Source organism: Plectropomus leopardus, chromosome 11 (assembly GCF_026936395.1).
Source record: "Plectropomus leopardus strain MGB_pleo_1.0 chromosome 11, ASM2693639v1, whole genome shotgun sequence".
Taxonomy (NCBI): domain Eukaryota; kingdom Metazoa; phylum Chordata; class Actinopteri; order Perciformes; family Serranidae; genus Plectropomus; species Plectropomus leopardus.
In genome coordinates, this window is record NC_142186.1 from 3,049,792 (window position 1) to 3,076,007 (window position 26,216).

The 26,216-nt window shown below is 39.3% G+C and overlaps 1 protein-coding gene across 1 annotated transcript in view; it reads left to right on the forward strand.

Moving 5' to 3' along the window:
- Nucleotides 1-26,216, forward strand: part of ascc3 (activating signal cointegrator 1 complex subunit 3) — a 203,964-nt gene that overhangs the window by 143,160 nt on the left and 34,588 nt on the right. Inside the window, exons 19-29 of the mRNA XM_042490728.2 lie at nucleotides 1,101-1,187; nucleotides 1,798-1,974; nucleotides 4,236-4,461; nucleotides 5,739-5,893; nucleotides 9,089-9,187; nucleotides 9,318-9,486; nucleotides 17,052-17,272; nucleotides 18,532-18,617; nucleotides 18,908-19,074; nucleotides 19,469-19,614; nucleotides 25,681-25,801. Coding sequence (XP_042346662.2) covers nucleotides 1,101-1,187; nucleotides 1,798-1,974; nucleotides 4,236-4,461; nucleotides 5,739-5,893; nucleotides 9,089-9,187; nucleotides 9,318-9,486; nucleotides 17,052-17,272; nucleotides 18,532-18,617; nucleotides 18,908-19,074; nucleotides 19,469-19,614; nucleotides 25,681-25,801 — 1,654 coding nt within the window. The remainder of the gene's footprint in view (nucleotides 1-1,100; nucleotides 1,188-1,797; nucleotides 1,975-4,235; nucleotides 4,462-5,738; nucleotides 5,894-9,088; nucleotides 9,188-9,317; nucleotides 9,487-17,051; nucleotides 17,273-18,531; nucleotides 18,618-18,907; nucleotides 19,075-19,468; nucleotides 19,615-25,680; nucleotides 25,802-26,216) is intronic.

Below are 26,216 nucleotides of genomic sequence, written 5' to 3' on the forward strand. Positions count from 1 at the left end.
TATGAAGGCAGTCATAGTGAATTATAATGCATTCATAATGTTTTATGGCTACACTCATATACCCACATAATGCTTACTGATGCATTACATCAACAGTCCTAAAACATTATAGATGTCTTTTGGATCATCAAGGGTCTTTTGGATGTTTTTGACTAGTTATACACTAGAGGTTGAATGCTGGGGCTTATAATGCATTTTAAATATCTATATTCACCTATACACACATCAACAATTACCTGTTGTAAGGACTCAGTGTGATATAACAGCCCATGTTGTATCATACATTATCATTGTATGTGTTAAGTAACGTGAGGTGCAATGAAATGCATTTATAATAATTTATGCTCCATCATAATGTTTCATTGTGGGTGTTAAGTTAAGTGTAATCATTTTCATGAATTTACAAGAGTCTGTGCTGTATCATAGCATGATTAATGCGTACCATACACTACAGTACTTTGAAAATACATTTAAAAGACTGAAGTCTGATGCCCTCTCACAACTAAACACAAAGTATCAGAAAAGTTTTTGTCACTTAATCAGATTTTTCAAAGATGGGAACTTACAGGGTCACTATTTGCTAGATTATTAACTTCAAAAAGGAAAAAAAAAGACAGAAACTGTTGCAGCCCTTGAAATCCAGTGAGTATGCTATATGCTGAAGCTAGCTAGCTAGCTAACTACTGACAGACTATTAGCAAGCTAAGTTAGCTACTGGAATACAACTAGTCAAGAGCATCCCTAAGACCCTTGCCACTTATAATTCATTGTCAATCACATCTACAGTGTTCTATGACTGTTGATATAGTGCATCAGTAAGCATTATGTGTGTAGTTATAAAGCGGTATGAATACATTATAATTCATTTGTATAACTATAGGTGTGGTCTTCACTGACAGTGTCACCAAGAGTATTAATAGTTGGTAGTATCTATTATTGAGTAGGCTGCAGAAACAACTACGATCATTAAAATGTTTATTAACTAGATTTGGAAAATAGTTACGTGTATATATTTATGATAACGGTATGTCAGATAGAATGACTTATCCTGATCGCAACTCTATTAACCCTTTCTCTTCTTTTTCTCTCCTTTTCTGAAGACTTTCAATGAGCTTTTCAACTCTCAGCGAACAGAGGCAGACATCCTCAGTATCGTGTCCAAGTCTGAAGAGTTTGAACAGCTTAAGGTGAGAGGTCATCATGTGTAAACTACAAGAAAATTTTAGTTAAACACTGACATCTCACTAACAAATCCAAAATAAAAGTTGTAATTATTAACCTGTAGTCACCCACCAAGCAAAGGGATTTTCTTTTTTTTTCTAAAACATGGAAAGAAGGCAATGGGCAACTTGAGATAAAAATTGCCCAAAAAAATAGCTAGAAATTAGAAAAAATACAAGAAAATTACCTGGAAAAATAAAAGAATGACTTGAAAAAAGTGCTTAAAATAATAATAATTATTATTATGTAACATAATTTTGAATATATAATAATTTTTATCATAAATATCTGGACTTTTTTTCCCCATCTTATTTTTAAATTTTTTTTCTTAATCTACTTATTTCTTGAAATTATTATTATTTTTTTTTTTTATTTAAATTTCAAGTTTTTTTTTTCAAGTTGCTCACTGCCTTTTCCCCATGTTTAGGGGAGAAATCAAAACAGTTTACTGAAGTTTCAAAGGGTTAAGTCTACATTATAGCCAGGTGTACCCACAGTCTGAGTTCACATGTGCTTCGTGAGAATAAACTACATGATAAAATGTGAGTGCATCATGGTGCTGATGTGTGCCCGCAGGTCCGTGAGGAGGAGATGGAGGAGCTGGAGCAGTTGCTGTATAACTACTGCGAGCTGCCGGCTACAGGCGGCGTGGAGAACGGCTACGGCAAGATCAATGTCCTGCTTCAGACATACATTAGCCGAGGAGAGGTGGACAGCTTTTCCCTCATCTCAGACCTGTCCTATGTGGCTCAGGTGAGGGAAAATGAACAACACACAACTATACTACAAGATCAAACATTAAATCAGTAAATAAACCCTCAAAATCTCAATGTTCTGCTGACATGGTGGCCCAACAGTCACCTATCTGCATATAAATTCAAACTTCTTATTCTCTTTTTTTTGCTGCAGCTTTGCTCAGTGTTCTCCTTCTTGTCACAGCATTTGTTTCATAATAATAATAATAGTCATAATAATAATGTTAATACCTTTGTTTATATAGCACCTTTAAAAACAGACTTTACAGAGTGCTTTGATGAACAAAGCAGAGCAGAAATGAAATACACAGACGGCAATACTATGACAAAAAGCCAAACAGACCAACTGAACACAAGTGAGATGAGAGAACGAGAGTTAGGATCATATAAAAACCAGAGGGCAAATAATGCAAGATGCAGGACGCACACTGTCAGTGTAAAATAATACGAAAAAAAAAACTAAAAACAATAAAACAATCAAAAGGAAGTAAAAAAGATAAGACATAAATGAAAAAGATGAAAGAAATAAAGTGATAAAACTCAGATTAGTGGTTTAATATGATCATGCTTTTAATGTGCTGAAAACTACAGTGAAACTGAGACTTACACTGTGTTTTTCCAAATCTTTATATACCTCCAATTATGGTCTACACCGTGAGAAAGATGATCATTTTAGGAGAAACCTGAAGCTCACTGAAACACTGCACCCAATCTGGGAGAGAGTATTTTAAAAGACAGCATTGAAATGATTTTGGGTGGATGCCCTTTTTTAGTTTGAGCTCATACTGTACTGTATTGCAATAGTCCTGCAACAATTAGTCGATTAATCAATTCATTGATCAAAAGAAAATCACTTGCCTATTTTGATAATTGTGGGTAACTATTTTGATAATTGATTAACCTTTTTAGTCATTTTTAAAGCAACGAAGAAAAACCTTTGCTAATTCAAGCTTCTACAAAATTTGCAGATTTTATTTGTTATACGTGATAGTTAATAAAAAATAATTTGAGTTTGGGACTGTCGGTTTGACAGACGAAGCAAATTGAAGTTGTCACTTTTATCTCTGGGAAATTATGATGAACGCTTTTTTTTTTTTTTTTACAAATTTTCAACATCTTGTAGACTAAAAGTGATTAAAATGAAAAAGACACTGAACATCAGCACATCTGAGATTACTCATTCATCTATCAGAAAGGACTTAATTCATTCCATTAATTTGGAGTTATTTAAGAAAAGTTGGTTAACATAAAAACAAGAACTGAAACACGTATATATATATATATATATATATATATATATATATATATAAGAATATAAATAAATGTAATTAAAAAACAAAATAATAATAAAAGAATACATAAATGCATAAAGAATAAAAATAATAAACAATAAATTAATTAATAAAAGATAAAATAAAATAAAAGAAATAGATAAATTATGAAATATATTCATGTGAAAACAAAAACTTAAATGAAAGCCAGAAAGTAAATAGAAAACTTTTGTAGACACAAATTGCAGTTTGTGGCTGACCAAAAATCTCCAACACCCAATGTCATAAAGTGGTAGCACTTTATGACATTTCTCCACTTTAAATGTTCTCCACCAGCTGCAGCTGAATATTTATATGTCTTAAGGCTGTGTTCAGACAATTTTTCTTCATTTCATATTAAGATGAAAAGTGGAAGGATTAATTTGTAGTAGTACACTGGCAGTAGTTACTGCAGTGTGAGACAGTATTTTTAATACGGAGCAGAAGAGTATTAACAAAGATTAGCAATATCCTTTTTTTGGTGCATCTGTTCTCCCCAAACATCAGGTCTTATTGTGTCCGGCCAGACCTTCAGTCTCACCCAGCTATCAAACAGATTTCAATAATCCCCCTCCAGAGTGCATTCAGACCTCACCACACAATCACATCACATTAACACCTGACCAGATCAATCAGCGCCCGAGCGGACTTGAGCAGTCTATCAGCGAGCAGCAGTGCCACCTGACCTCCCCTCCACAACCGACATGAGCAATCCATCAGCGCACAGCTGTGGCCAACCTGGACGTCTGCAGCAGGCCAGACCTCCCTCTGATCACACATGATTAATCACCAGTTTACTGCGTGATGGAGCGTCCAGCTGCTGCCACTGACTCCCGCTCACTCGTTGTTTTTCAGCTTTAAAGTTCAAACTGTTGCGGTCTATGATTGCAGCAGTAACAGGTACACGTCTGGGACTGATGTTGATTCAGCTCTTTTCCCTCTGTCACAGAACGCTGCTCGGATCGTCAGGGCTTTGTTTGAGATCGCTCTGAGGAAACGCTGGCCGACAGTGACCTACCGGCTGCTCACCCTCTGTAAGGTGATCGACAGGCGGCTGTGGGGTTTTGCTCACCCGCTCCGCCAGTTTCCCAACCTCAGCTACATTGTGCTGAACCGCCTGGAGGAGAAGAAGCTCACTGTGGACAAACTGAAGGAAATGAGGAAGGATGAGATCGGTAAAAACACTGCATTCAGACTGTATGAGTTATTCTAAATGACATAAATTGGCTGGATTAATTTTTTTTTTAAAAAAAACATGGGAAGAAGGCAATGATCAAAATAAAATGACACCAAAATTACCAGGAAATTGGTAAAAAAAAAAAAAAAAGATAATTAACCAAAAAAAAAACGACAAAGTACAAAAAAAGACAGAAATGACCTGAAAAAAATAATTCTGTAAAATATTTTTAAATATATAATTATAGATATTATTTTAGACATTCTTCCCTAGATTTAATTTTTTTTTTTTTCTTAATTTATTTCTGGCAATTTGCGGGGTATTTCTTCCCAAGTTGCTCATTGCCTTTTTCCCATATTTTCTAAAGAAATCAAAACAATTTGTTCAATGGTATAAATTTATGTAAAAGGTGTCTGAAAGCAGCGCAAGAAAAGTGAAGTTGACCCAGGTTTCAAAGGGTTAAAATAGAGGTATAAAGCACCTAGAATTCAGGTTTAAATTTGCTATCAAGTTTCAAATGGTGATGGCCTTTATTTATTTACCTCTAGGGAGGTACAAATAGACTGTGGTCTCCTCTTTTGAAGCCTGAAGTTTGGCATTTTGGTGGTCAGCCTTCAGATGTGGATCATAGAAATAAAAGATGCTCACTGAGAGTTTTGGCTCTAAATTAAGTGAGTTTTAAAAGGCCACTGCCAGAAGACTTGAGGGTTCTATAAGGCTCATTAGACAAAAGCAATTCTGATAGATAGTTAGGACCAAAATCATTAAGAGCTTTAAAAACTAATAGGATCTTAAAGCCATCATCAGTCGTCTCACACCATGCTGCTGCTGTGAGACTTGCAGTCATTCACTCCAGTTTGTTCTGTTTTGCCTTTATTTAGGTCTGTGTTAAGATACCGTCAGCTGACCCAGTATGTCTATATCTGATGTTTCACATTAAAAGCCTTCCAGGACCTCAGAGGATATGATCCCTCTTTGCACCTTTTACTGTGAAACAGCCAAAGGAAGTTTTGATTTTCATTGAAGTGATCGAAACAAAGGCTGAGGTTGAAGTTCATTCATTTTTGTTAAAAAGACAAACATAGAGCAGCAGAGTGATGTGTACGACACTACTGTGTTGCTGTATTGATACACTAAGCTAAAATGAGCGGCCCAGCTGTTTTTTTCTATATTTGCTTTTATTTGGGGAATTACTGTCATCTGCATGAACTACATCATGTTTACTCATAATTATGACATGAAAAGCATGTTAATGCCAGGTGTGTTGTTTCCCAGGTCACATTCTGCACCACGTCAACGTTGGGTTATCAGTCAAACAGTGTGTCCACCAGATCCCCTCCATCACTATGGAAGCCAGCATTCAGCCAATCACACGCACCGTGCTGCGTGTTCGCCTCATCGTCACGCCTGACTTCCGCTGGAACGATCAGGTAAACATGGATGACATATGTTGCAACATACGATCATACTGCTGTTGTCGGCTTCTCTTTATATGAAATAGTTTGAAATGGCAAAATGGAATTGAAAGTACACATCATAGTCATGTTGAACTCGTCACAAAGATACATAAGATTGCTAAAACACAAAAAAACACGTATTTTCCCCAAATATTTTCTTTTTATTCAAAATATTTCTGCAAAATATACCTATCACTGAGTAATTTATGTCTGATAATGCTTTTTTCTTCAAATTTGGTAGTTGTATAATTGATTTGAAGTTTAATTCCTAGTAGGACTGAAAAAGTCTCCTTAAAAGTGTCAAATCTAATTTTCCTTAAAGTCTCTGGAAACTCAAATCACCAAAAACTTTCTTAATATATAATTTAGGGTCTTAAATGCATCATAAAAAGCATAAAAAATGATCAGACATTAACCTCAATCCAAATTTGAAATATTGTCATTTTAGTTTTTCCAGTTTCCTGAAGCTGGGTTGATTTGGGTGTGGTTATCCCCGATCCATATCACCTAATATGGATGAAGACAATCTAATATTCAAAGTTCAGCTCTCAGTTGAGATTAATTTAACAAGACAAACTGAAATCCCTCAATGCTCCTTTCAATAGAGTGCGTTCAGAAACATCAGCCGGAGCACTCTGGCATAAACTGGAGCGTTGGAATGTACCGTTCGGTTATGCAGAGCAATGCACTCTGGGACCGTCTCTGGGAGATGTACCACTCCAAGTCAGCTTTGCTCCATGGCTGTCGTCATGGAGACGAGAGACAGATGACAAAGTTGGGATCCAAGGAGGTGTCAATCAAAACATGATCTGCGACGCCAACAAAGTCTGGAGAAATGCTGTTTTCCTCAAAATGAGCTGCTTTCAACTCACTTTTCTAATAGCTGGGAACATTTATTTTCACTCAGATTTTTGAAGATTAATAAGACACTCGCCTTTGATAAAATATTTGCATTCATACTATGCATCATATATGCACCAATATCCAAGGTGCATGGAGAATGAAAAAAGTCAAGTTTAAGCTTGTGGCCTCGTGGATGACCCTGAGTTTTTCGTTAAACTACAAGTGTTGCTGGAGCTCTTTGATCTCATCTTCTTACTATTTCATACCATGTTGCTAGAGACTTTAAGCTGTAGGAGCTCTGTAGATAAATACTACTTCACTTATTGGTTTTCCATTACAGATTAGCACAAACTTAAGCGATATTTTTTAAATTTCGATGAAACACAATTGCAAGATAACTGCGTTGTCATTGAGTAATATTATGTTATTTCTCTAGTGATATTACCATGGCAATGGATGTCCTAAACATCAGCAGGTTTATGTATATTACAGCCGCTTGATAAAGTCAGTCTTTTATGCTGTAATTTCTTTGTCTCGCACAAGAGTTAAGAGGATCTCAGTCTCTTTCTCCATATTTTGTAGAAAGTGATGTGACTGCTCCTTATTATGATTATTTGACTTTAATGGCGTTTGGAGTCCATACAGTTGCATTACTGTCACTCGGTGTTGAACATCATATGATCTATAAAAGCTAAAAAGTGTTTCCATTGAAGTTTTTCAAATCGCCTGAAATACCACCTCATCTGAGTGTAGAAACTTTTTTGCGATAAACAGGAGTTTTTTCCATCAGGCGTATTTTATATTCGCAATTGCAATTTGTGCAATTTAAAGGTTAATGGAGACAAGCCTACTGTTGCATTGTGGCCTCTAAAGCTCAAACGCAATTTACATACAGATCTACAGTGCAGCGGTGAGTTATGCTGTGAATCCAGGCTGACTAGAGCTGCTATTCTTCATGATGGAACAAGCTACAAACTTCTCAAGCCTGCAGTGTGTGAGAAATGGATACAAAATATATTTTCAGTAAATGGTTCGACTTTTACCCTGAAACCTCTCTGTAGAACTGCAAGTCTGTCTGTCCAGGGAAGGTTGGATCTTTAAATTCAGCATTATTCTCATCCTTCTGTCTCTTGAGCAGCAGCAGCACACAAACACACACACACACACACACACACACACACACACACACACACACACACACACCCACCCACCCACCATACTACTTCCTGACAGTCAGTGTAGTCATAGTTGCATTTTCTCAGTGGAGCAAAAAAGAGCTGCTCCTCCTACCTTGTTATTCTTACAGCCATGGAATCTCCATCTGTCCTTGAGAGCCCGAATGCCTCCGGGCCTCGCCAGCATGTCCCACCTCAGTGGGCAGACGGGCCAGAGGGGATCATGGGAAGCTTAGTCCGGAGTTTGTCGTGGAATCTGAGTGGAATAGGAAGCTCATTGTAGCGAGGCTGAATATGAAGATGAATGTTTATGTCCGATTAGCGATGCATGCTCCAATCATGGGAGAGTGGTAATGGAAGACCGGCTGGCTTAGCCCTGATCCGGCTGCAGAGCCACGACACATGTACCGACACATGAGCCTCCTTCCTGATGGCACCCAGGAAACACCACACTGACACATTATGATGAATACTGCCATTACCAGCAGACTATTGTTTATTGTTCTTTTATAAGAATAATATAAGATATTTATTTCAAAGAAACTGGCAATGGATTGTTAAGACTGATATTTCAGAATCAGTAGCAGCTTTATTGCATGCACATACAAGGATACTGACTCCGCTCTTATGTTGCTTTCAGTAAACATACTGTACACCAGGAAGGCACAATATTGGGATTTTTTTTGACGATATCTGAAATTATTGTACATAACAAGTCATTTAGCTGATACCCAAATTCACTTATTTCCCCACCTAATTTTAGTGACCATCAAGCCTCTTCTGTAGTGGAATTTACATCATATTCTGCATATTCTATCATGATTACCAATCAGCAGATGGAGACATGAAATACAATGCTTTCAGTGTAATATTCATTCATTGTGCAAAATAAGAAAAATACTTCAACTCAGGCTCAATGTCCTGTACATGTTCACTTTGTGTTTATATACCTGTATATATATTTATATATCTATGCTTTTGATTTCGGCAGATATTACAATGTTTGCAATTCAGATATTTCATTTTAAAGCCAAAATCTGCGTGGAGTTTGTGTATTTTAATGGGTTTTATTCAGTTTGTTCATTTTACCCCCATTGTGACTTCCTGTTAAAAAGAATAGGTCTAATATTTTTTCCCCTCAATGATGCAGGTGCACGGGTCAGTGGGTGAGCCCTGGTGGCTGTGGGTGGAGGATCCCATCAATGATCACATCTACCACTCTGAGTACTTCCTCCTGCAGAAGAAACAGGTTTTTAATTATCATTATTATTATTATTATTATTATTGGACCTGGGTAACATTAGAACAGTGTTCCTCAAAGACTATGTCACCACTGATGTGTGTCAATTATGTTAATGTGTGTGTGTTTTTCTCTCCAGGTGGTAACAGGAGAGCCTCAGCACATCGTGTTCACCATCCCCATCTTCGAGCCGTTGCCCTCTCAGTACTATATCAAGGCGGTGTCTGACCGCTGGCTCGGAGCCGAGGCTGTCTGCATCATTAACTTCCAGAACCTCATCCTACCTGAGAGACACCCTCCACACACTGGTAAACACACACACACACACACACACACACGCGCACACACACACATACATTTATGATGTGACAAGAAGGAGTTGACTTAACTTGGCCTGAATTTAAAATAGTGATGCTTAGTCTCTTAGTCTGTTACAGTCCAGCAACAGTTGGTGGACTATTGGACTCTTGAATATTTCCAGCTGTTAGATTCCAGTTGCTTCAGTTCCTTGTTAAGAGCCAGACAGAATACTGCCCACTTGAATCCAGTCAGTGGTGGAAGAAGAACTCAGACCGTCGTTTCTTTAGGTATACATAGCAGTATATCGCAATGCGTAAATGCTCAATTATAAGTAAAAGCCCAGGCACAGTGATTTCAGGGATTTCAGTTTGTCTTGTGGATAAAGCAGGTGCCCCATAAATGAAGGCAATGTCCTTGCCGCATCGGCCGCGGGTTTGATTCCGGCTCGCGGCCCTTTGCTGCATGTCATCCCCTCTCTCTCCCCCTTTCATGCAACTAATCTTCTGTCCTGTCTAATAAAGGCAAAAATGCCAAAAAAATAATCTTTTTTGTTAAAAAAGGTATGAAGTTGCACACGCATTTTTATAATTTGCACATGCATTTTGTGAAACAGGTGGACGATTTAGTAATTAGCATACACATTTTATTTCTATCTCGCAATCCTGTTTTATAGTTTGCAGGTGGGTTTTAGTAACTTGCACATGCATCTTTACATAAACAAAATGCGCATGCGAGTTACTCACGCACGCTTTCTAAAAAAAGACGCATGTCAAAGTTACTAAAACGGACGTGCAGTTTATAAAACGGGTGCAGGAAATAGAAAGCACACATGCATTTTTAAAAATAAGACCATATTAATGTCACCTCCCGTTCCCTGTAGAAAAGAGAGAGAAAGCTGTCAGGTAAATATGATGTAGTAAAAATTGCAGTACTTCTCTCTAAAAAATGTAATGGAGTAGACATAAAGCAAAGAAATGTAAATACTCAAGTACAGTATAGTACCAGTACCACTAAGTCAAGTCTTTCAATTCTCTCTGTTTTCCATTTATTTACAATAGAGCTGTTTGGTCCACCTCAATCGCACTGAGCTGAAAACATTTGTTTGTATTGACTTTTGCAGCAGGTGACAGATATATTGGCAGATATTACTGTAGCTTACTGCTAATAAATTGGTTTTTGTGTACATACTGTCCTATAATTAATAAGACATTTCAATACCAAAAATGGCAAAGTAGGACTGAGGTCATTTACAGACCCACTAACAAGTTTTTATGCCTCCACGCTGGCGATAGATGAGGTGGGTTGTACAGCCATAACTTGGCACAAACGTCCATTTGGACTCATCGATGAACCAAGAAGATTTTGCTTGTCATTGGTCTAAGGTCAAGGTGTATGTGACCTCATGTGTGTCAGTCTTGTTAATGTGGTATCCCAAGAACACCCTTAAAGGATTTTTTTGTCCACTTGGACTCAAGAATGAAATGGATTTTGGGCCATAACTCAAGAATCTATAAGCTAATTGCAGCACAATTTCACACAAATGTCTAATAGCATAAAATCATGATGTGATGACATTTCATATCGAAAAGGTCAAAAAGTCAACTTCGCTGTGACATCATAATATTCTGCATAAACACTTTTCTAACTATTATTTGAAGACATAACTCAAGAACAGAAGGGAAGAACGGATACTGAATTGGAGACACAGATCTTGGCTGTCCATCTTAAAAATCACTATAGAAACACAAAATGTTAATAAAAGTGATATTCTCATAGCCATTGTCTGTATTAAACAGAGAAAGACAACTGTAAACCTTTTGAATTTAACTTTCCATCAGTCACAGAAGTCTGATGAGGCTTAATTTGCCCGTTAACACATCATAAAACACACTTCTTTCAGACTTAGACAAATAAAAGTCACCCAAATCATCTTGGTATGCTAGTAATCTAGTTGGTAAGTCCACTGCTCTAACAATCACCAGCTCCAGTTAGGTCGAAATAAATCCTTTATGAACAAAGTTAGTTGTAAAAAAACATGCTGTTGTCCCCTACGGTCTCTCTCTGTCTGCTGGCCACTGGCTGTTTACAGTCCTGTTACTTCTCCCTCCACCACAACGTGTCGCTCTCAGCTCAGCTGCCTGTTCCACCAGCAGAGACCAGAGACTGAGCTCTGGTGGTGCGCGCTGTGCACTATATACAATGAGTTATATAGAAAGAGGAGTGCCTGTATTTATGACGGTGTTGAAACCGCCCAAACCTAGTGTGACGCATGCATGTTTTCACAGACATTGAGGTTAACAGTAAGTGCAACTTGACTTATTTGGGGAGGCGTACAACCGCAATGCAGTAATTTTTGTTTTTTTCCTAAATAAGCCATAAATTGTTGAACTAAACAAGCACATACATCTAGTATGCTCTCCATAGAATGATGGAGGGGGCATCTTTTCTACAGTGAAAGAAACCTGAGCTTTTACTAAAATCTAATACTAACATAAGCAAAAGGATACTTTGTCTAAAAACACCAACTCTAGCTTTCAGTCAGCTTAAAACAGCGGCTCACCACCACAACATGGCTCAGCTGTTCTGGAGCTGCACGGAGACATCAAAACCCTATGTAGACCGGAGAACAAAAGCATCTAATCCTCCCTCACTCCGCTCATTCACTCCTCCAGACTGTAAGAAAGGAACCAGCGTATTAGTTCTGACCACATTTCCCCCTCAGTAAGAACGCACACAAAAACCCCACAGCACAGAGCAGATCATATCACAGGCTGGCGGAAGGACACTGTTTAACCAGCGGCTCCGGTCTTTCATTAATAAAAGGGTCTCTTATATAAAAGTCTCTGTTTGTCATCTTCTATTACACATATGTAACAAAATAAATCTGAGGAATCTTTTACAAAGACAAATCAAGAATGTGGATCAGATCAGAACATATAATGCTTTGGCAAGTTCATCACAATGAATGCATCAGATATAAACAGTGGGTTGTTGTTAACATTAGAGCCCAGACATTTAGAATAGGCTCATCCAGGCAGTTTGACTGCACAGTAAATAGGAAGGTTCCATTGTTCTACTGCATTTCTGTGGGTGTTGATAGAGGAAATAAAGAAAAATCAGCACTAATGAATGCCTTCATATAAACAGCGGTTTCAATAACTATATAAAATAAAAGGAGATGTTCCTGCTGATTAAGTCAGAGCATTATGCATCATTCATGTAACAGCTGAGTTACTGTAATTACCACTTTCTGCCTTGTAAAATCGTGTCAGCATAAATAACCAGGAAACTCAGCTGTTTGTGAAAACTCAGATATACCCGACTTGTAACCCTTTAAATCCTGGAGCCACATCACTTTAACAGTATTTTGACCTGTGAGCACTGAGCAAATTGGTATTTCTTTCAAAAACATAGGGGAAAGGCAATGAGCAACTTGGTAAGAAATGTTCTACAAATTGCTAGAAATTAGTAGATATAGATTTTTTTTTTTTTTTAAAGCTAGGGTACCAAGCTGAGGACTGGATTGATGTTATTCATGATATTCATGTGATATTTATGACTTGCATTTATTGTAAGACCTGAACAGGATAAGTTTTAAAGCTGGTCATTTATCCACATTTGGACTTCACCTAATCTATGAAGATATTATTATAACTTCACCTCCCTGAAGTTTACGGTGAACTACTCAAGTGTTGACTGTTCATAGTTTATTTGTGATTCTGCTGTTTCGTTTCTTTAGAAGTACATGTATCAGCCACACCTGCAGTCAAATTATTTTTGTTTTTTGTTTACTTGTTTGTTGGTTTTTTGTTTAATTAGTTTAGTTTTAGTTTTAGTTTTGTTTGATTGTTTCATTTTTTAAAAAAAAACATTATTAGTGTCACTGTTGCCCATATTAATAATTTTACAACATATACTTCTGCCTCTGTTTTTTTAAATATCTTTCCCATTTTAATGTTAAAAACAGAAAATTAAATTGTGTTTTGCTGTATAAGGTACACCAAGTAAGTAAATTTTAAAAAGCAAAGGAAAATTGTATAGGGAAAAAAAAAATCTAGAGGAACAGTATGTTTAAAATTATCATAATTCAATTTTTAAAGTTATGCTACAAAAATATATTGCGATTTTAAGCACATTTTAGGCAATGTTTCATTTTGTTTATTAATGCTTATTGGTTGTTTGTTTTTTGTTTCTTGGGGTTTTTTTTTTCTTGTTTTTGTTGTTTTTCTTCTACTTATTACTTATTTCTTGTACATTTTTGGATCATTTCCTTTTTTGCTACTTATTGCCTTCTTCCAATGATTTGAAAGAAATCAATTTGCTCAGGTTTCAAAGGGTTAATACCAAGTGACAACCTCTCAACCTTCAGGGTTGAAAACTGGAGCCAAAGCTAAAATGCCAAAAAGTGCAGTTCTTTGAACAGCCACTCAGGCCAATAGGTGATGTCAATGGCCATGTCCATAATTTAATGCAGTCTATATTGAAAACAACAGTGCATGAAAACCAAACAAACGTACAAACGTGCAAACGTCATCTTGGCTGTCATTAAATATGAAAGACACATTTAATGCCTGGTAGAACACTTTTAATACAGTGTTTTTAGCCTTCACAGGAACAGCTCTGCAGCCATGCAGCTGTTGTCTGATGTTGTCCAATGACTTCTTGCATACCATTTACAAGAAAATCATCTCTACCATCCATCTCATTAGACATGAGTGCAGTATTATCACCCAACCCTGACTTTTAGCTCAGCAGGAAGCTGTTTTCAGTGAGACTCTGATAAATCCACTGCCTCTGCAAGTTAGACACCAGCTGGTGAACATAGTGGAGCATTTAGCAACGAAAGATGCAGATGTTCTTTCTGAGGAGTTAGAGAACGCAAAAGGACTCACATTAATCAAGTGAAGAGAAATATGACTCCATGAATGCCAGTGCTGCTCTGTGTTTTACTAGTTTTCACTTTGATAAAAAAAAGTTCTCCGTATTGAAGTTCAGGGAGCTGAAGGAGGTTCAAGAATTTTCTTCTAAAGCTTCTTTTCTTTGTTACATAAGCACTGGTTGACACCTGAACAAATGTGTGCCATTATCATGTCTTTATATTCAGCATCACACTTTAATTGCATGAAAGTGATAAATGAGTAATCATGCAACATTTTCTCAGACACTGATTAGTTTAATTTCAGCTGCTATGCTGTAGTCAGTGTATTTCCTGGACGTTGTTCAACACATTTTCTCAGTAGTTGTTTATACACTCATCTTTGTCATTTATGGTATGTTGTGGTGGTTAGTGCTTTAAGGAGCTCTGTGACATGTATCTATGACTGAATCTGATTCATGTTGTCTACACAGTCAGTGGGTTTTCATTAGAGATTTGTGCAAAACTTAAGCAATATTTTCTAAATGTTGATGAAACAATTGCGAGATGACTGCATTTCCACTGATTGATATGATGCGACTTTCCCTGCGATGTTACGCGACTTTTCTCTTGCAGTAACATTCCATCAAGCATGACGATGGATGTCCAAAACATTAGCAGGTTTATTTCTATTACAGCCACTCGATAAAGCCAATCTAATATCGCCATAATTTCTTTGTCTCGTATAAGAGTTAAGAAGATCTCAGTACCTTCCTCCATCCACACATACTGCATCATGTTTTGTAGAATGTCATGCGACTTTGTTGTACTTCTTCTTCTTCCTCTTCTTTGGGTTTAACGGCGATTGGCACTGATAAAGTGGTATTGCCACTACCTGGTGTTGCACATTATATGACCTATAAAAGCCAAAAAAGAGTTTCCATTGCAGTTTTGCCAAATATGGCTTTTTCGAATCACCTGTAATACCCCCTCATGCAAGCTTAAAAAAAATGTTTTTTGTTTTTTTCAAAACTGACATGTTTCCATTAGGCCTATTTTGCATTTGCTGTTTCAATTTGCGCATTTTGAGGGTTAATGGAAACCCGCCTAGTTATAACATGGAGGTAGCTGAGCAGGCGGCTAGCAGATAATGGTGCTATCAGAGCGAATAGTGCTTACAGTGCTAATAGCGCTAACACCATCCTGATATCAATGGTAACAAGCCAAGCCCCCAGGAACCAGGGCTTAGATTGGGCCCAAAAAATCAGGCCAGAACCTGTATGAGCCTGCACCTTTTCTGTCCAAGCCCAACCAGAGCCCGACACAGTAGCAGTTTTGGGCTCGAGTCTGATTAAAAACATGAATTTGTACTGAATTTGTGCTGACATTTTCTATATTATAAAAAACTTTTTTTTTTTAATTTTAAAACATGTATTACAAGGTAAGGGCTGGAGTGTTTCCACGCACCACTTCTCCTTCTTCTCTTAGTCTGTCATCCCCTGCATGACAGGTTCGGCAAAGTAGAAAACGTCCCTCGGTACATGTAGTACACACAGCAACGGCGATGCAGCGTGTAGATAATAATCACCACTCTCTGCTGCATGTCATTTACATCACTAACACTGCTGAGGAGAGAGAAGCACAAACTGCCTTGCAGCCCTCCTTACTTTCTCTCTGGTTTTCTGTTTCTCTCTTGCCTGCGCTCTCTCTCCCCCATCTCCATTTTCCATCACTTTTGCTCTCCCTTCACCCTCTTTCTCTCTTTTTCCCTCAAACTGCCACATACACTTGAGACTGTTCACATCAGCTTCATAAAAAAATTTTTTAAAAAATATGTTGATTTGGCAAGAGCCTGAAACGATTCATGTCCCAGGGAACAGTGAGAAATTACAGCCTGGCCGAGACCCAAATCTGGCGAACCTGGGTAGGCCCATTCAGGTTCAGGCAGAGAATATTATTTTTGTAATCATAAATATCAAATATTAATTATTTTTCAGGATTTTAACCCTTTAAATGTCAGCCACTATGTTTTAGATGAAGACATACACACACACAAAATTATTTAATATACAAAGTGATGCAAAGTACATCTTTTTTTTAATGATGACAGCCTGGGATATGTTAAGTAGCGACATGGTTTGTGACAGTGCAAATAGTGGAAATAGCATGTATTTTCTCCATATGCCAAATATGGTAAAAAAATAAAAAAAAAAAAACATCACATACAAAATGGTAAAAATGACAAATTCCAAGGAAAAGCCCAGAATGACACCCAGGAATAATACAATTCATGTTTTTATGTTTTGATGGCTGTTGGATCAAAAATGTTAATTTGAATGGGTTTCAGTGGAGCATTTTTTGCACTTCACACTCTCACTTTAACAATTTTGTGCCCATAGTGTATTTTAGACTTATTGTAGGAGCTGAGCTGGAAATTCACAGATTAAACAAAAGAACACAATCTTGCTAAAAATTATGCCAAATGCATGAACACAGCCAAAATTACCAAAAACTTAAGATGAAAAACACATTAAAATGCTCCAAACAGTCCCTAAAGGTTAATAAATGTTTGGGATGACCATTATTTAAACTTTTTTTAAACATTTACTTACTGTATGTTACTGTATTTATACATTTACGATGTGCCCTACACCTTGCTGCCAGAATAAGAAGAAAAGAATCCAGTTTAATCTTGTCCCATTACTTTTGTCCTCTCAGAGTTGCTGGACCTGCAGCCGTTGCCGGTGACAGCTCTGGGGAACCGGGAGTTTGAGAGCCTCTACAAGTTCACTCACTTCAACCCCATCCAGACTCAGATCTTCCACACTCTGTATCACACCGACACTAATGTCCTGCTGGGGGCGCCAACGGGCTCTGGAAAAACCATCGCAGCAGAGATGGCAATGTTCAGGGTCTTCAGCAAGTACCCGTCCTCTAAGGTTTGAACCGTTGGCTCTGTCTGTGTCACTGCTGAATTCGTTTTTGCACAGGAAAGTATTGACTTGCTGCTGTCTTTTCTATTGGTCAAGATAAGTACCAAGTTTTATTTACATAAGAAACCACAGCAGAGGAGACTGTCTGTGAGTCTGTTCAAAACTTAAAAAGACTAAAAAGAGCATCATCAGGACACTGCAACTGTAGAAAGAACTCCAAAGCAAACACAGACTGCGTCCTCATAGGGTTCCACAGGTTGTTTCCATGGGAGCACTGCTGATGATCTCTTGTATATTGTTAGTAACTTATGTTGCAAAGGTTGTTGTCAGCTGATTATTCTTTTTCTAATTGGCATCTCATCCATTTACACTGAAGTTTCTGATGGAGTTTCACAAAGTCATTTAAAGTCTGTTGTTTAACTGCTGTTTGGAAACACTAATAATTTGTGTCATACAGCTAAATTAGCAGTGTTTTGCCACAAAAAGGAAAATCAAACACTGCTGTGGGAAAAGTCTAAACATGTATCAGTCGGGAAAGAAACGGAAAAACAAAGCAAACCAATATGTTATGGTGAGGCTCTGCTAGGGCCGTGTGATATGGCTTTAAAATAATATTGTGATATTTTAAGGCTATATCGTGATACACAATATATATTTTGATATTTTTATATGTCCTCTAAACCTTTGAACCCTGAGTAAATTTTAGTGATGTTTTTTAAAAACATGGAAAAACAGGCAATGAGCAACTTAGTAAGAAATGTTTCACAAATTGCATTAATAAGTGGATTTGAAACATTATTTTTAAAAAGCTAAAGAAGCTCTAGAAAAACTATATTTTTGATTATCATCACATATTTAAAATTATTGTACAGAATTATTATCATTTTAAGTGCTTTTTTAATTTTTACTTTATTTTTTATTTTTATTTAAAAAAATGTTATTGTCTCATACATTTTGCATTTTATTGTGGAATTGGCCTTGTGCACACAGTTTAGGATAAATCAACACATTTTATGATTTTTGGAATATATTTGAACATTTTTTTAACCTCATGATAGCAATATACTTTGTTGTCTGTGTTATCTAGAAAATTAAAAAAAAAACACAAGTTAGATTAAGGCAGCCTCTGCTCTATGTTTAGAACACAGTCAGTTATTTAACTCATTGTTGCCTGAGAGCAGCTGCCACCTGAAGAGATGCTCCAACATGAGAAGCACTGTTTCTTTTATTTGTGAGTGACTGTGCGTTTGCGTCTGTGTGTTCAGGTGGTGTATATCGCCCCCCTGAAAGCTCTGGTCAGAGAGAGGATTGAGGACTGGAAGATCAGGATAGAGGAAAAACTGGGGAAGAAGTAAGTGGAAGCAGATACATTACCATCAGCACACAGAGGCTGATTGCTTTCTGGATGGGGTTTTCAGCTGGTAGCTGGCATATTTTATCCCTGCTGAATCTCAATAAAGAAAAATCTTGGGAAATGTTTTGTTTTCCAGGTCTTGCTGTGTATGGTAACCTGGCTAATGATATAATCAAATATTATTTTAATTTTTGATTTAACTAAATAAAAATAAACAAATAAATAAAACATTGTGTAAGTTGTAAATGTACTGGCTAAAGTATTTCCTTGTTCTTGTCTGTGTTTAGAGTGGTGGAACTGACAGGTGACGTGACTCCAGACATGAGAGCGATTGCACAGGCTGACCTCATCGTCACCACACCAGAGAAGTGGGACGGAGTGAGCAGGAGCTGGCAGAACAGAAGCTACGTTCAGAAAGTAGCCATTCTCATCATTGACGAGATCCATCTGCTGGGTAAGAGGCCACAACAAACCTCCAGGAGTCTGTATGAACTGGTTATATTTTCTAGGATATACGTCAGTCTTCTCTGAGGTTTAATATTCAGCATTGTCCATTGGGCTAAAGGCAGGGTTCACCCTGGACAGGTCGCCAATCAATCACAGGGCTGACACATCGGGACAGACAACTATTTAAGCTCACATCTACAGGCAGTTTACGCTCCAAGGGGGTTCTACCTGGTTCTACTCAGGAACATTTGTTTTTAAAGAAATTTGTTTTCGAAAGAACCCTCAGATTATCTCCATTTCTAAATTTTCCATGTTGGAAAACTCACACTAATGTGAAGGCACTAAGATGCAACTACTGTTTCTATCTTGTGTTTGGACTGTATCACTGCATCTTTTTTCAGGTGAGGACCGAGGTCCAGTGTTGGAGGTCATCGTGTCCAGGACCAACTTCATCTCATCTCACACCTCCAAAAGTGTCCGAGTGGTGGGTCTGTCCACAGCTCTGGCCAACGCTCGAGACCTCGCTGACTGGCTGGGAATCGGACAGGTCAGATACGCATCATGGCACCAAAACACGCAGCAGTATGAGTTTTCTGCCAGAAACATCAGAATATGGCTTAAGACTACTTTGTCAGTGTATTGTTGTTCCCCTCTGACTGCTTGTTCTCTGGTTAGATGGAGGGATCGTGTTCATAAGCCGCCTTGTTTGAGGAATAGCGAGATCAGCTTTGTGTACCAAGAACACGGCTGCAGTGAAGCCAGCCAGAAACCACAGTCTTTGTCTAACTCTGTATTTTTACGGTTCATTTGTTGCCTGCCTCTTCATATCTGATTGAATGTATATAATAATAGCAATTAAGCTAAACAGATACTTTTGGCCTGGAGTTAATGTTGTAGTTTATCTCAATAATCGTCTGCAGTCAGCGTCTGGATGCCATGCTTTGGTTGTAATCATGAGGAATGACTGCAGAGAGGCGGATGGATGAGCCGTCCTGTCAGCCCGAAGCAGAGAGGACTTATTGAAATGATTTGACTGATGTGTTTTTATACTGAAGGCCAGCACTGATAGTTTACACACCTCCATGGAGGCTCATGTAGCAGCAGTCTGTTTGCCAAAGTGAAAATATGCATCAAACCAGATTATCGTTACATTCTTTTCCATTGTTCATTCTTAGTAGCATATGATAGTAGTTGCTCTCTGATTCCAAAAGCACTCTTTATTTATGCTCTGAACAGTATCTTGGAACTAACAGTCTTTCATTATTCAGCATTTAATGTCTGACCATTTCAAACACATCCAAATAGATTATCAAAATCGGTTAAAGATGCATTATTTTCATCACAATTATTAAATTAAACATTTTTTTCCCATTTTGTCAGCACTGTTAGGGAGTAGCCTCCCATAGAAAAGCCCAGGAAAGTGATTGTCTGCTGCTCTTTTTCAGAGCTCCATTAACTGATAAGACTCCTCTGTTGTAAAACGGTAACAAACGGTTTGAAAACTTCAGACACAATTCAAATCAAGCATGAATCTTACCTTTTTTGTGGTTTGTCCAAGTAAGTTTGTGAGTGTGACATCTTCTTTGCCTCTCAATGGTATGACAAGTTGGAGTGAGTTTACTATTCTGTGTGACAGATGAGATGAGGTACGATAAAGCACAATACTTTGAGATATGACAATAAGGTATGATATGATACAGTATATGATATGATGCGATGATACCATAAGATTCAGTATGATACAATAAGATAAGGTAAAATACAATACGATAAGGTACTGTGTGTGTGACACCAAACTACAATAAGATTTGATACAATAACATATCAAATTAATCTAAAATAAATAGTTATCTGGGGAAAACACAGTTTCATTATCTTGCAATCTTGAGAAAATTATCCCTTTATCTTGGGAAAACAGGAAGAAATGTATGAATGTGTGGCCACTTAGGGCTTCGGTACTTTTAAAATCCAATTTATTCACCCTAATTAATTGTTGAAAACATGTAAAAAGACTAATTTCTACATATTACTGAATTTTACAGTTAGACCGCTAAACTTTTTCCATACTTTTAACTATTTGAAGTTGTTTTTGGGCATGCATAAATGGGAGGCTCCATGAGGCACAAGAGCCCCACTTACATAACTCCTCCCCCTCACACTGTAGCATTATAAAAACTACCAGCATCACTAGCATCATTGGTTCTGGAGTCGGTACGCCGTCACTGTCATCATCTCTTCGCTAGCTAGCTATGCCTTCAACTTGCAAGCGTATCTTTCCCTATTGCTTGAATTTGCAGACCAGCTCGGTCGCCTTATACAAGTTAATCTGTAGTCTCTGCTATCTGAAGAATATCATGAAAAAAGATAGGAATAAATATCAATCGAGCCAAAACTGAGAACATGCTTTATCTTTAAGCACACTCACGCTAGCATCCTGAGAAACATATCACCCTTAACCAGAGCTGAGCCTCAGAGGTCTGTTTGTGCTCAGATGACATTTGACACATTTAGATGAGGTAGAGTGAACAAAAAGCATTTTATATTTTACTGTCCTTATCATGATTTTTGAAGAATCATGCTGCACATCCCAGTCTTGGATTCATTTAGATTACAGTACGTTTACACAACCAGATGTCAGTTTTTGTGAAATGCTCACCATCAACTTGCAGTGTGGGAGCATTGTATATTTAATTTGTAAAGTTTATATCTGATACAGTATCAAGTGTTTGAAATCTTCCCAAAAGGCTGCTATCATTCTAATCTTTATTTGTTCCTCTTTTTAGCCATTGATTTTGATCATTATATCATGAAATTCTAGGAATGTCTGGAGGGATTCATCATCACAGATACATTTGATAAAACTGGAGCTCGACTTTTGCTCTGCTGCCAGAGCTGTACACAGACAGTTTTAGTGAGCGGATTGGCTGCCTGCCATCCATATATCTGACAGACTGGCTGCTGTTTGGTCTGAAGTGCTGCCCACTCCATTAACCCTCCAGGCCCACTTTAATATTACACACACTGGTATCGCACTGTGCACAAAATGTGCTTTTCAAAATCAAGCTTAAAAAATATGATATAGTAATATTATTTTCTAGTTTCAAATAGTTAATTTTTTAAATAACATCAGTCCTAATCATAAATGTATAATCATCGATTCATTCAGAGTTTAAACCCTTAATATACTAGGTTTTTGTCATGATGCCATATTTTTTTAGATGATGGAAACAACAATTATTTTCAATATACCATATGTTAAGTAGTTTATTGTTCTTTTAGATTGTCACAGCCTTGAATATGTAAATTATTAGCAGCAACATTGATTTTTTTTTTTTTGTGCCGTGTGAAATACTCACACTCATACCCTTCTGCACACAAAGTGCACTTTTCAAAATCAGGTTATAAAAGTAGTATACATTAATATGATTTACTACTTTAATTGAGTTCATTCATTCATGCATTCATTTATTTTCTATTGCTTATCTGGGGTCGGGTTGCGGGGGCAGCAGCTTAAGCAGGGAAGCCCAGACTTCCCTCTCCCCAGCCACTTCGTCCAGCTCTTACCGGGTGATCCTGAGGCGTTCCTCGGCCAGTTGAGAGACATAGTCTCTCCAGCATGTCCTGGGTCTTCCCAGGGGCCTCCTACCGGTGGGACGTGCCCTGAACACCTCACCAGGGAGGCGTCTGGGAGGCATTCTAATTAGATGCCCGAGCCACCTCATCTGGCTCTTCTCAACGCAGAGGAGCAGTGGCTCTACTCTGAGCTCCTTTCAGATGACCAAGCTTCTTACCCTATCTCTAAGGGAGAGCCCAGCCACCCTACAGAGGAAGCTCATTTTGGCCTCTGTTCTTGTTCTTTCGGTCACTACCCAAAGCTCATGACCATAGGTGTGGGTAGGAACGAAGCTCGACCGGTATATCGAGAGCTTTGCCTTTCGGCTCAGCTCCCTCTTCACCATGAAAGATCGGTGCAGAGTCCAAGACCCCAAGGTACTTAAACTCCTCCATTTGGGGCAGGATCTCTTCCCCGATCTGGAGAGGGCACTCCACCCTTGTCCGGCCGAGAACCATGGCCTTGGATTTGGAGGTGCTGATTCTCATCCCGTCTGCTTCACACTTGGCTGTGAACTGATTTAGTGAGAGCTGAAGGTCATCGCCTGATGAAGCCAGCAGGACCACATCATCTGCAAAAAGCAGCAACCCAATCGTGAGGTCACCAAACCGGACCCCTTCAACACCCTGGCTGTGCCTAGAAATTCTGTCCGTAAAAGTTATGAACAAAATTGGTGAAAAGGGGCAGCCCTGGCAATGTATCCAACCCTCACTGGAAATATGTCCGACTTACTCTCGGGAATGCGGACCAAGCTCTGGCACCAGTGTACAGGGAACGGACGACCCATGTCAGGGGGTCCGATACCCCATACTCCCGGAGAACCCCCCACAGCACTCCATGAGGGACACGGTCGAATGCCTTCTCCAAGTCCACAAAGCACATGTGGACTGGTTGGGCAAACTCCCATGCACCCTCAAGGATCCTGCCAAGGGTCGAGAGCTGGTCCACAGTTCCACGACCAGGACGAAAACCGCATTGCTCCTCCTGAATCCGAGGTTCGACTATTCGGCGGACCCTCCTCTCCAGTACCCCTGAATAGACCTTACCAGGGAGGCTGAGGAGTGTGATCCCCCTATAGTTGGAACACATCCTCCTGTCCCCCTTCTTAAAAAGAGGGACCACCACTCTGGTCTGCCAGTCCAGAGGCACTGTCCCTGATGTCCACGCAATGTTTCAGAGTCTTGTCAACCACGACAGCCCCACAACATCCAGGGCCTTAAGGAACTCTGGGCAGATCTCATCCACCACCGGGGCCCTGCCACTGAGGAGCTTTTTGACCACCTCAGTAACCTCAGCCCCAGAGATGGGAGAGCCCGCTCCCGAGGCCTGCTTCCTCACCGGAGGGCGTGTTGGTGGGATTGAGGAGGTCTTCGAAGTATTCCTTCCACCGATCCACAATGTCCCAAGTCGAGGTCAGCAGCGCACCATCCCCACCATACACAGTGTTGACAGAGCACTGCTTACCCCTCCTGAGATGCCGGATGGTGGTACAGAACCTCTTCAAAGCCGTCTTGAAGTCTCCATGGTCTCACCGAACTCCTCCCACCGACTGCCGTAGCTGCACTCCACTTGGCCTGTCAGTACCTGTCTGCTGCCTCCGGAGTCCCACAGGCCAAGAAGGCCTGATAGGATAGGATACGGCATCCCTCACCGCTGCTGTCCACCAACGGGTTCGGGTGTTACCGCCAACAGGCACCGACCACCTTACGGCCACAGCACCGATTGGTTGCCTCAACAACGGAGGCATTTAACATGGCCCATTTGGACTCAATGTCCCCCGCCTCCCCCAGGACATGGTCGAAGCTCCCCCTGAGGTGGAAGTTGAAGCTCCTTCTGACAGGAGACTCTGCCAGACGTTCCAAGCAGACCCCCACAATGCATTTGGGTCTGCCAGGTCTGACCGGCGTCCTCCCTCACCATTGGCGCCAACTCACCACCAGGTGATGATCGGTTGACAGCTACGCCCCTCTCTTCACCCAAGTGACCAAGACATGTGGCTACAAGTCCAACAACATGACTACAAAGTCGATCATCGAACTGTGGCCTAGGGTGTCCTGATGCCAAGAGCACATATGGACACCCTTAAGCCTGAATATGGTGTTCGTTATTGACAATCATGCAAGCACAGAAGTGGGTGGTGAGCCCACGGGAAGGAGGTCCCACGTTACCTCTTCGGGCTGTGCCCGGCCGGGCACCATGGATAAAGGCCCGGCCACCGGACGCTCGCCATCGAGCCCCACCCCAGGCCTGGCTCCGGGGGAGGGGCCCAGTGACCCGCGTCCAGCGAGGGAACTATATTTTTAGATAAAGAAAAAAAAAAATGAATTATTTCAATAAACTACATGCAAAGTAGATAGATTTTTTTTATTCTCACAGCCTGGGTTATATCAATGATTTGCAGCAACATTGACTGTGACAGTGCAACTACTGGAAGTAGCATGTATTTTATCCATATGCCAAATGTGATAAAATTATGTCATCAGGTAGAAAATAGTAAAAATGACAAATTCCAAGGCAAAAGCCCCGAGTGACACCCAGAAATTGATGGCTGTGGGATCAAAAACTGCATTCAAATGGGTTTCAATGGCGCATTTTTTTGCAAAATTACCAAAAAATGAAGAATGAAAAGTGGCTAAAATGCACCAAACAGTCCCTAAAGGTAAACAAGGATTTTAAGATGTCTGGAGACTCGCAGCAGCCCTCAGCACAATACACGCCAAACACTGCAGCATACAACATCCTGTAACAGGCTCCGAGTCGACTTGTGTTCACACTCTGCAGCGTATCACCTCATCACACAAATCATCATCGCCGCAGACACATCAAAGGTTAAAGAGCGCAGCAGCAGAGTCCAGCAGCGGCCTGAGGCTCGGGGCCTCAGTGACAGTGACAGACAGTTTACATTACTGCCAGATGGAGCTTCATGTTGCCAGCTGCTCACATTAAATCTCCTCTCTTTTTCTCCTCTCCCCTCCCCCTCCCCTCTGCTCTGTGTAACAGGTGGGTTTGTTTAACTTCCGTCCGTCTGTTCGCCCCGTCCCACTGGAAGTTCACATCCATGGTTTCCCCGGACAACACTACTGCCCCCGCATGGCCAGCATGAACAAGCCTACCTTCCAAGGTACAGCTGCCCATCTAAACATGATTTACACATGCTTTATACACATTTATACACATTTATACACATGTACTATTTGATTTGTTGGTGGCTTTTCATGCAGTGGGTTGTAGATAAAGTTACCAGTGCAACATTACAATGCTATGCAGAAAAAAATGAACTTTCTGAGAGCTACTTAAGATTTTGTTTTTATTTTTTCAATGTAATAATAACACAGACAGTAATTCCACATGTATTTCAGATAAATTAAGGGAAGCAAGACCTGGAATCCAAATGTATCCAGTGTTGAACTTAAAAGTTCTGTTTTTCTGAATTTGAGTCCATTCTACATTATAATCTATTTTAAGCTTTCATTGACAATGGAAAAACAAGAAACTAATGAGGGTTTGTGGCTGAGAACCACAATCTGGGAAATTTC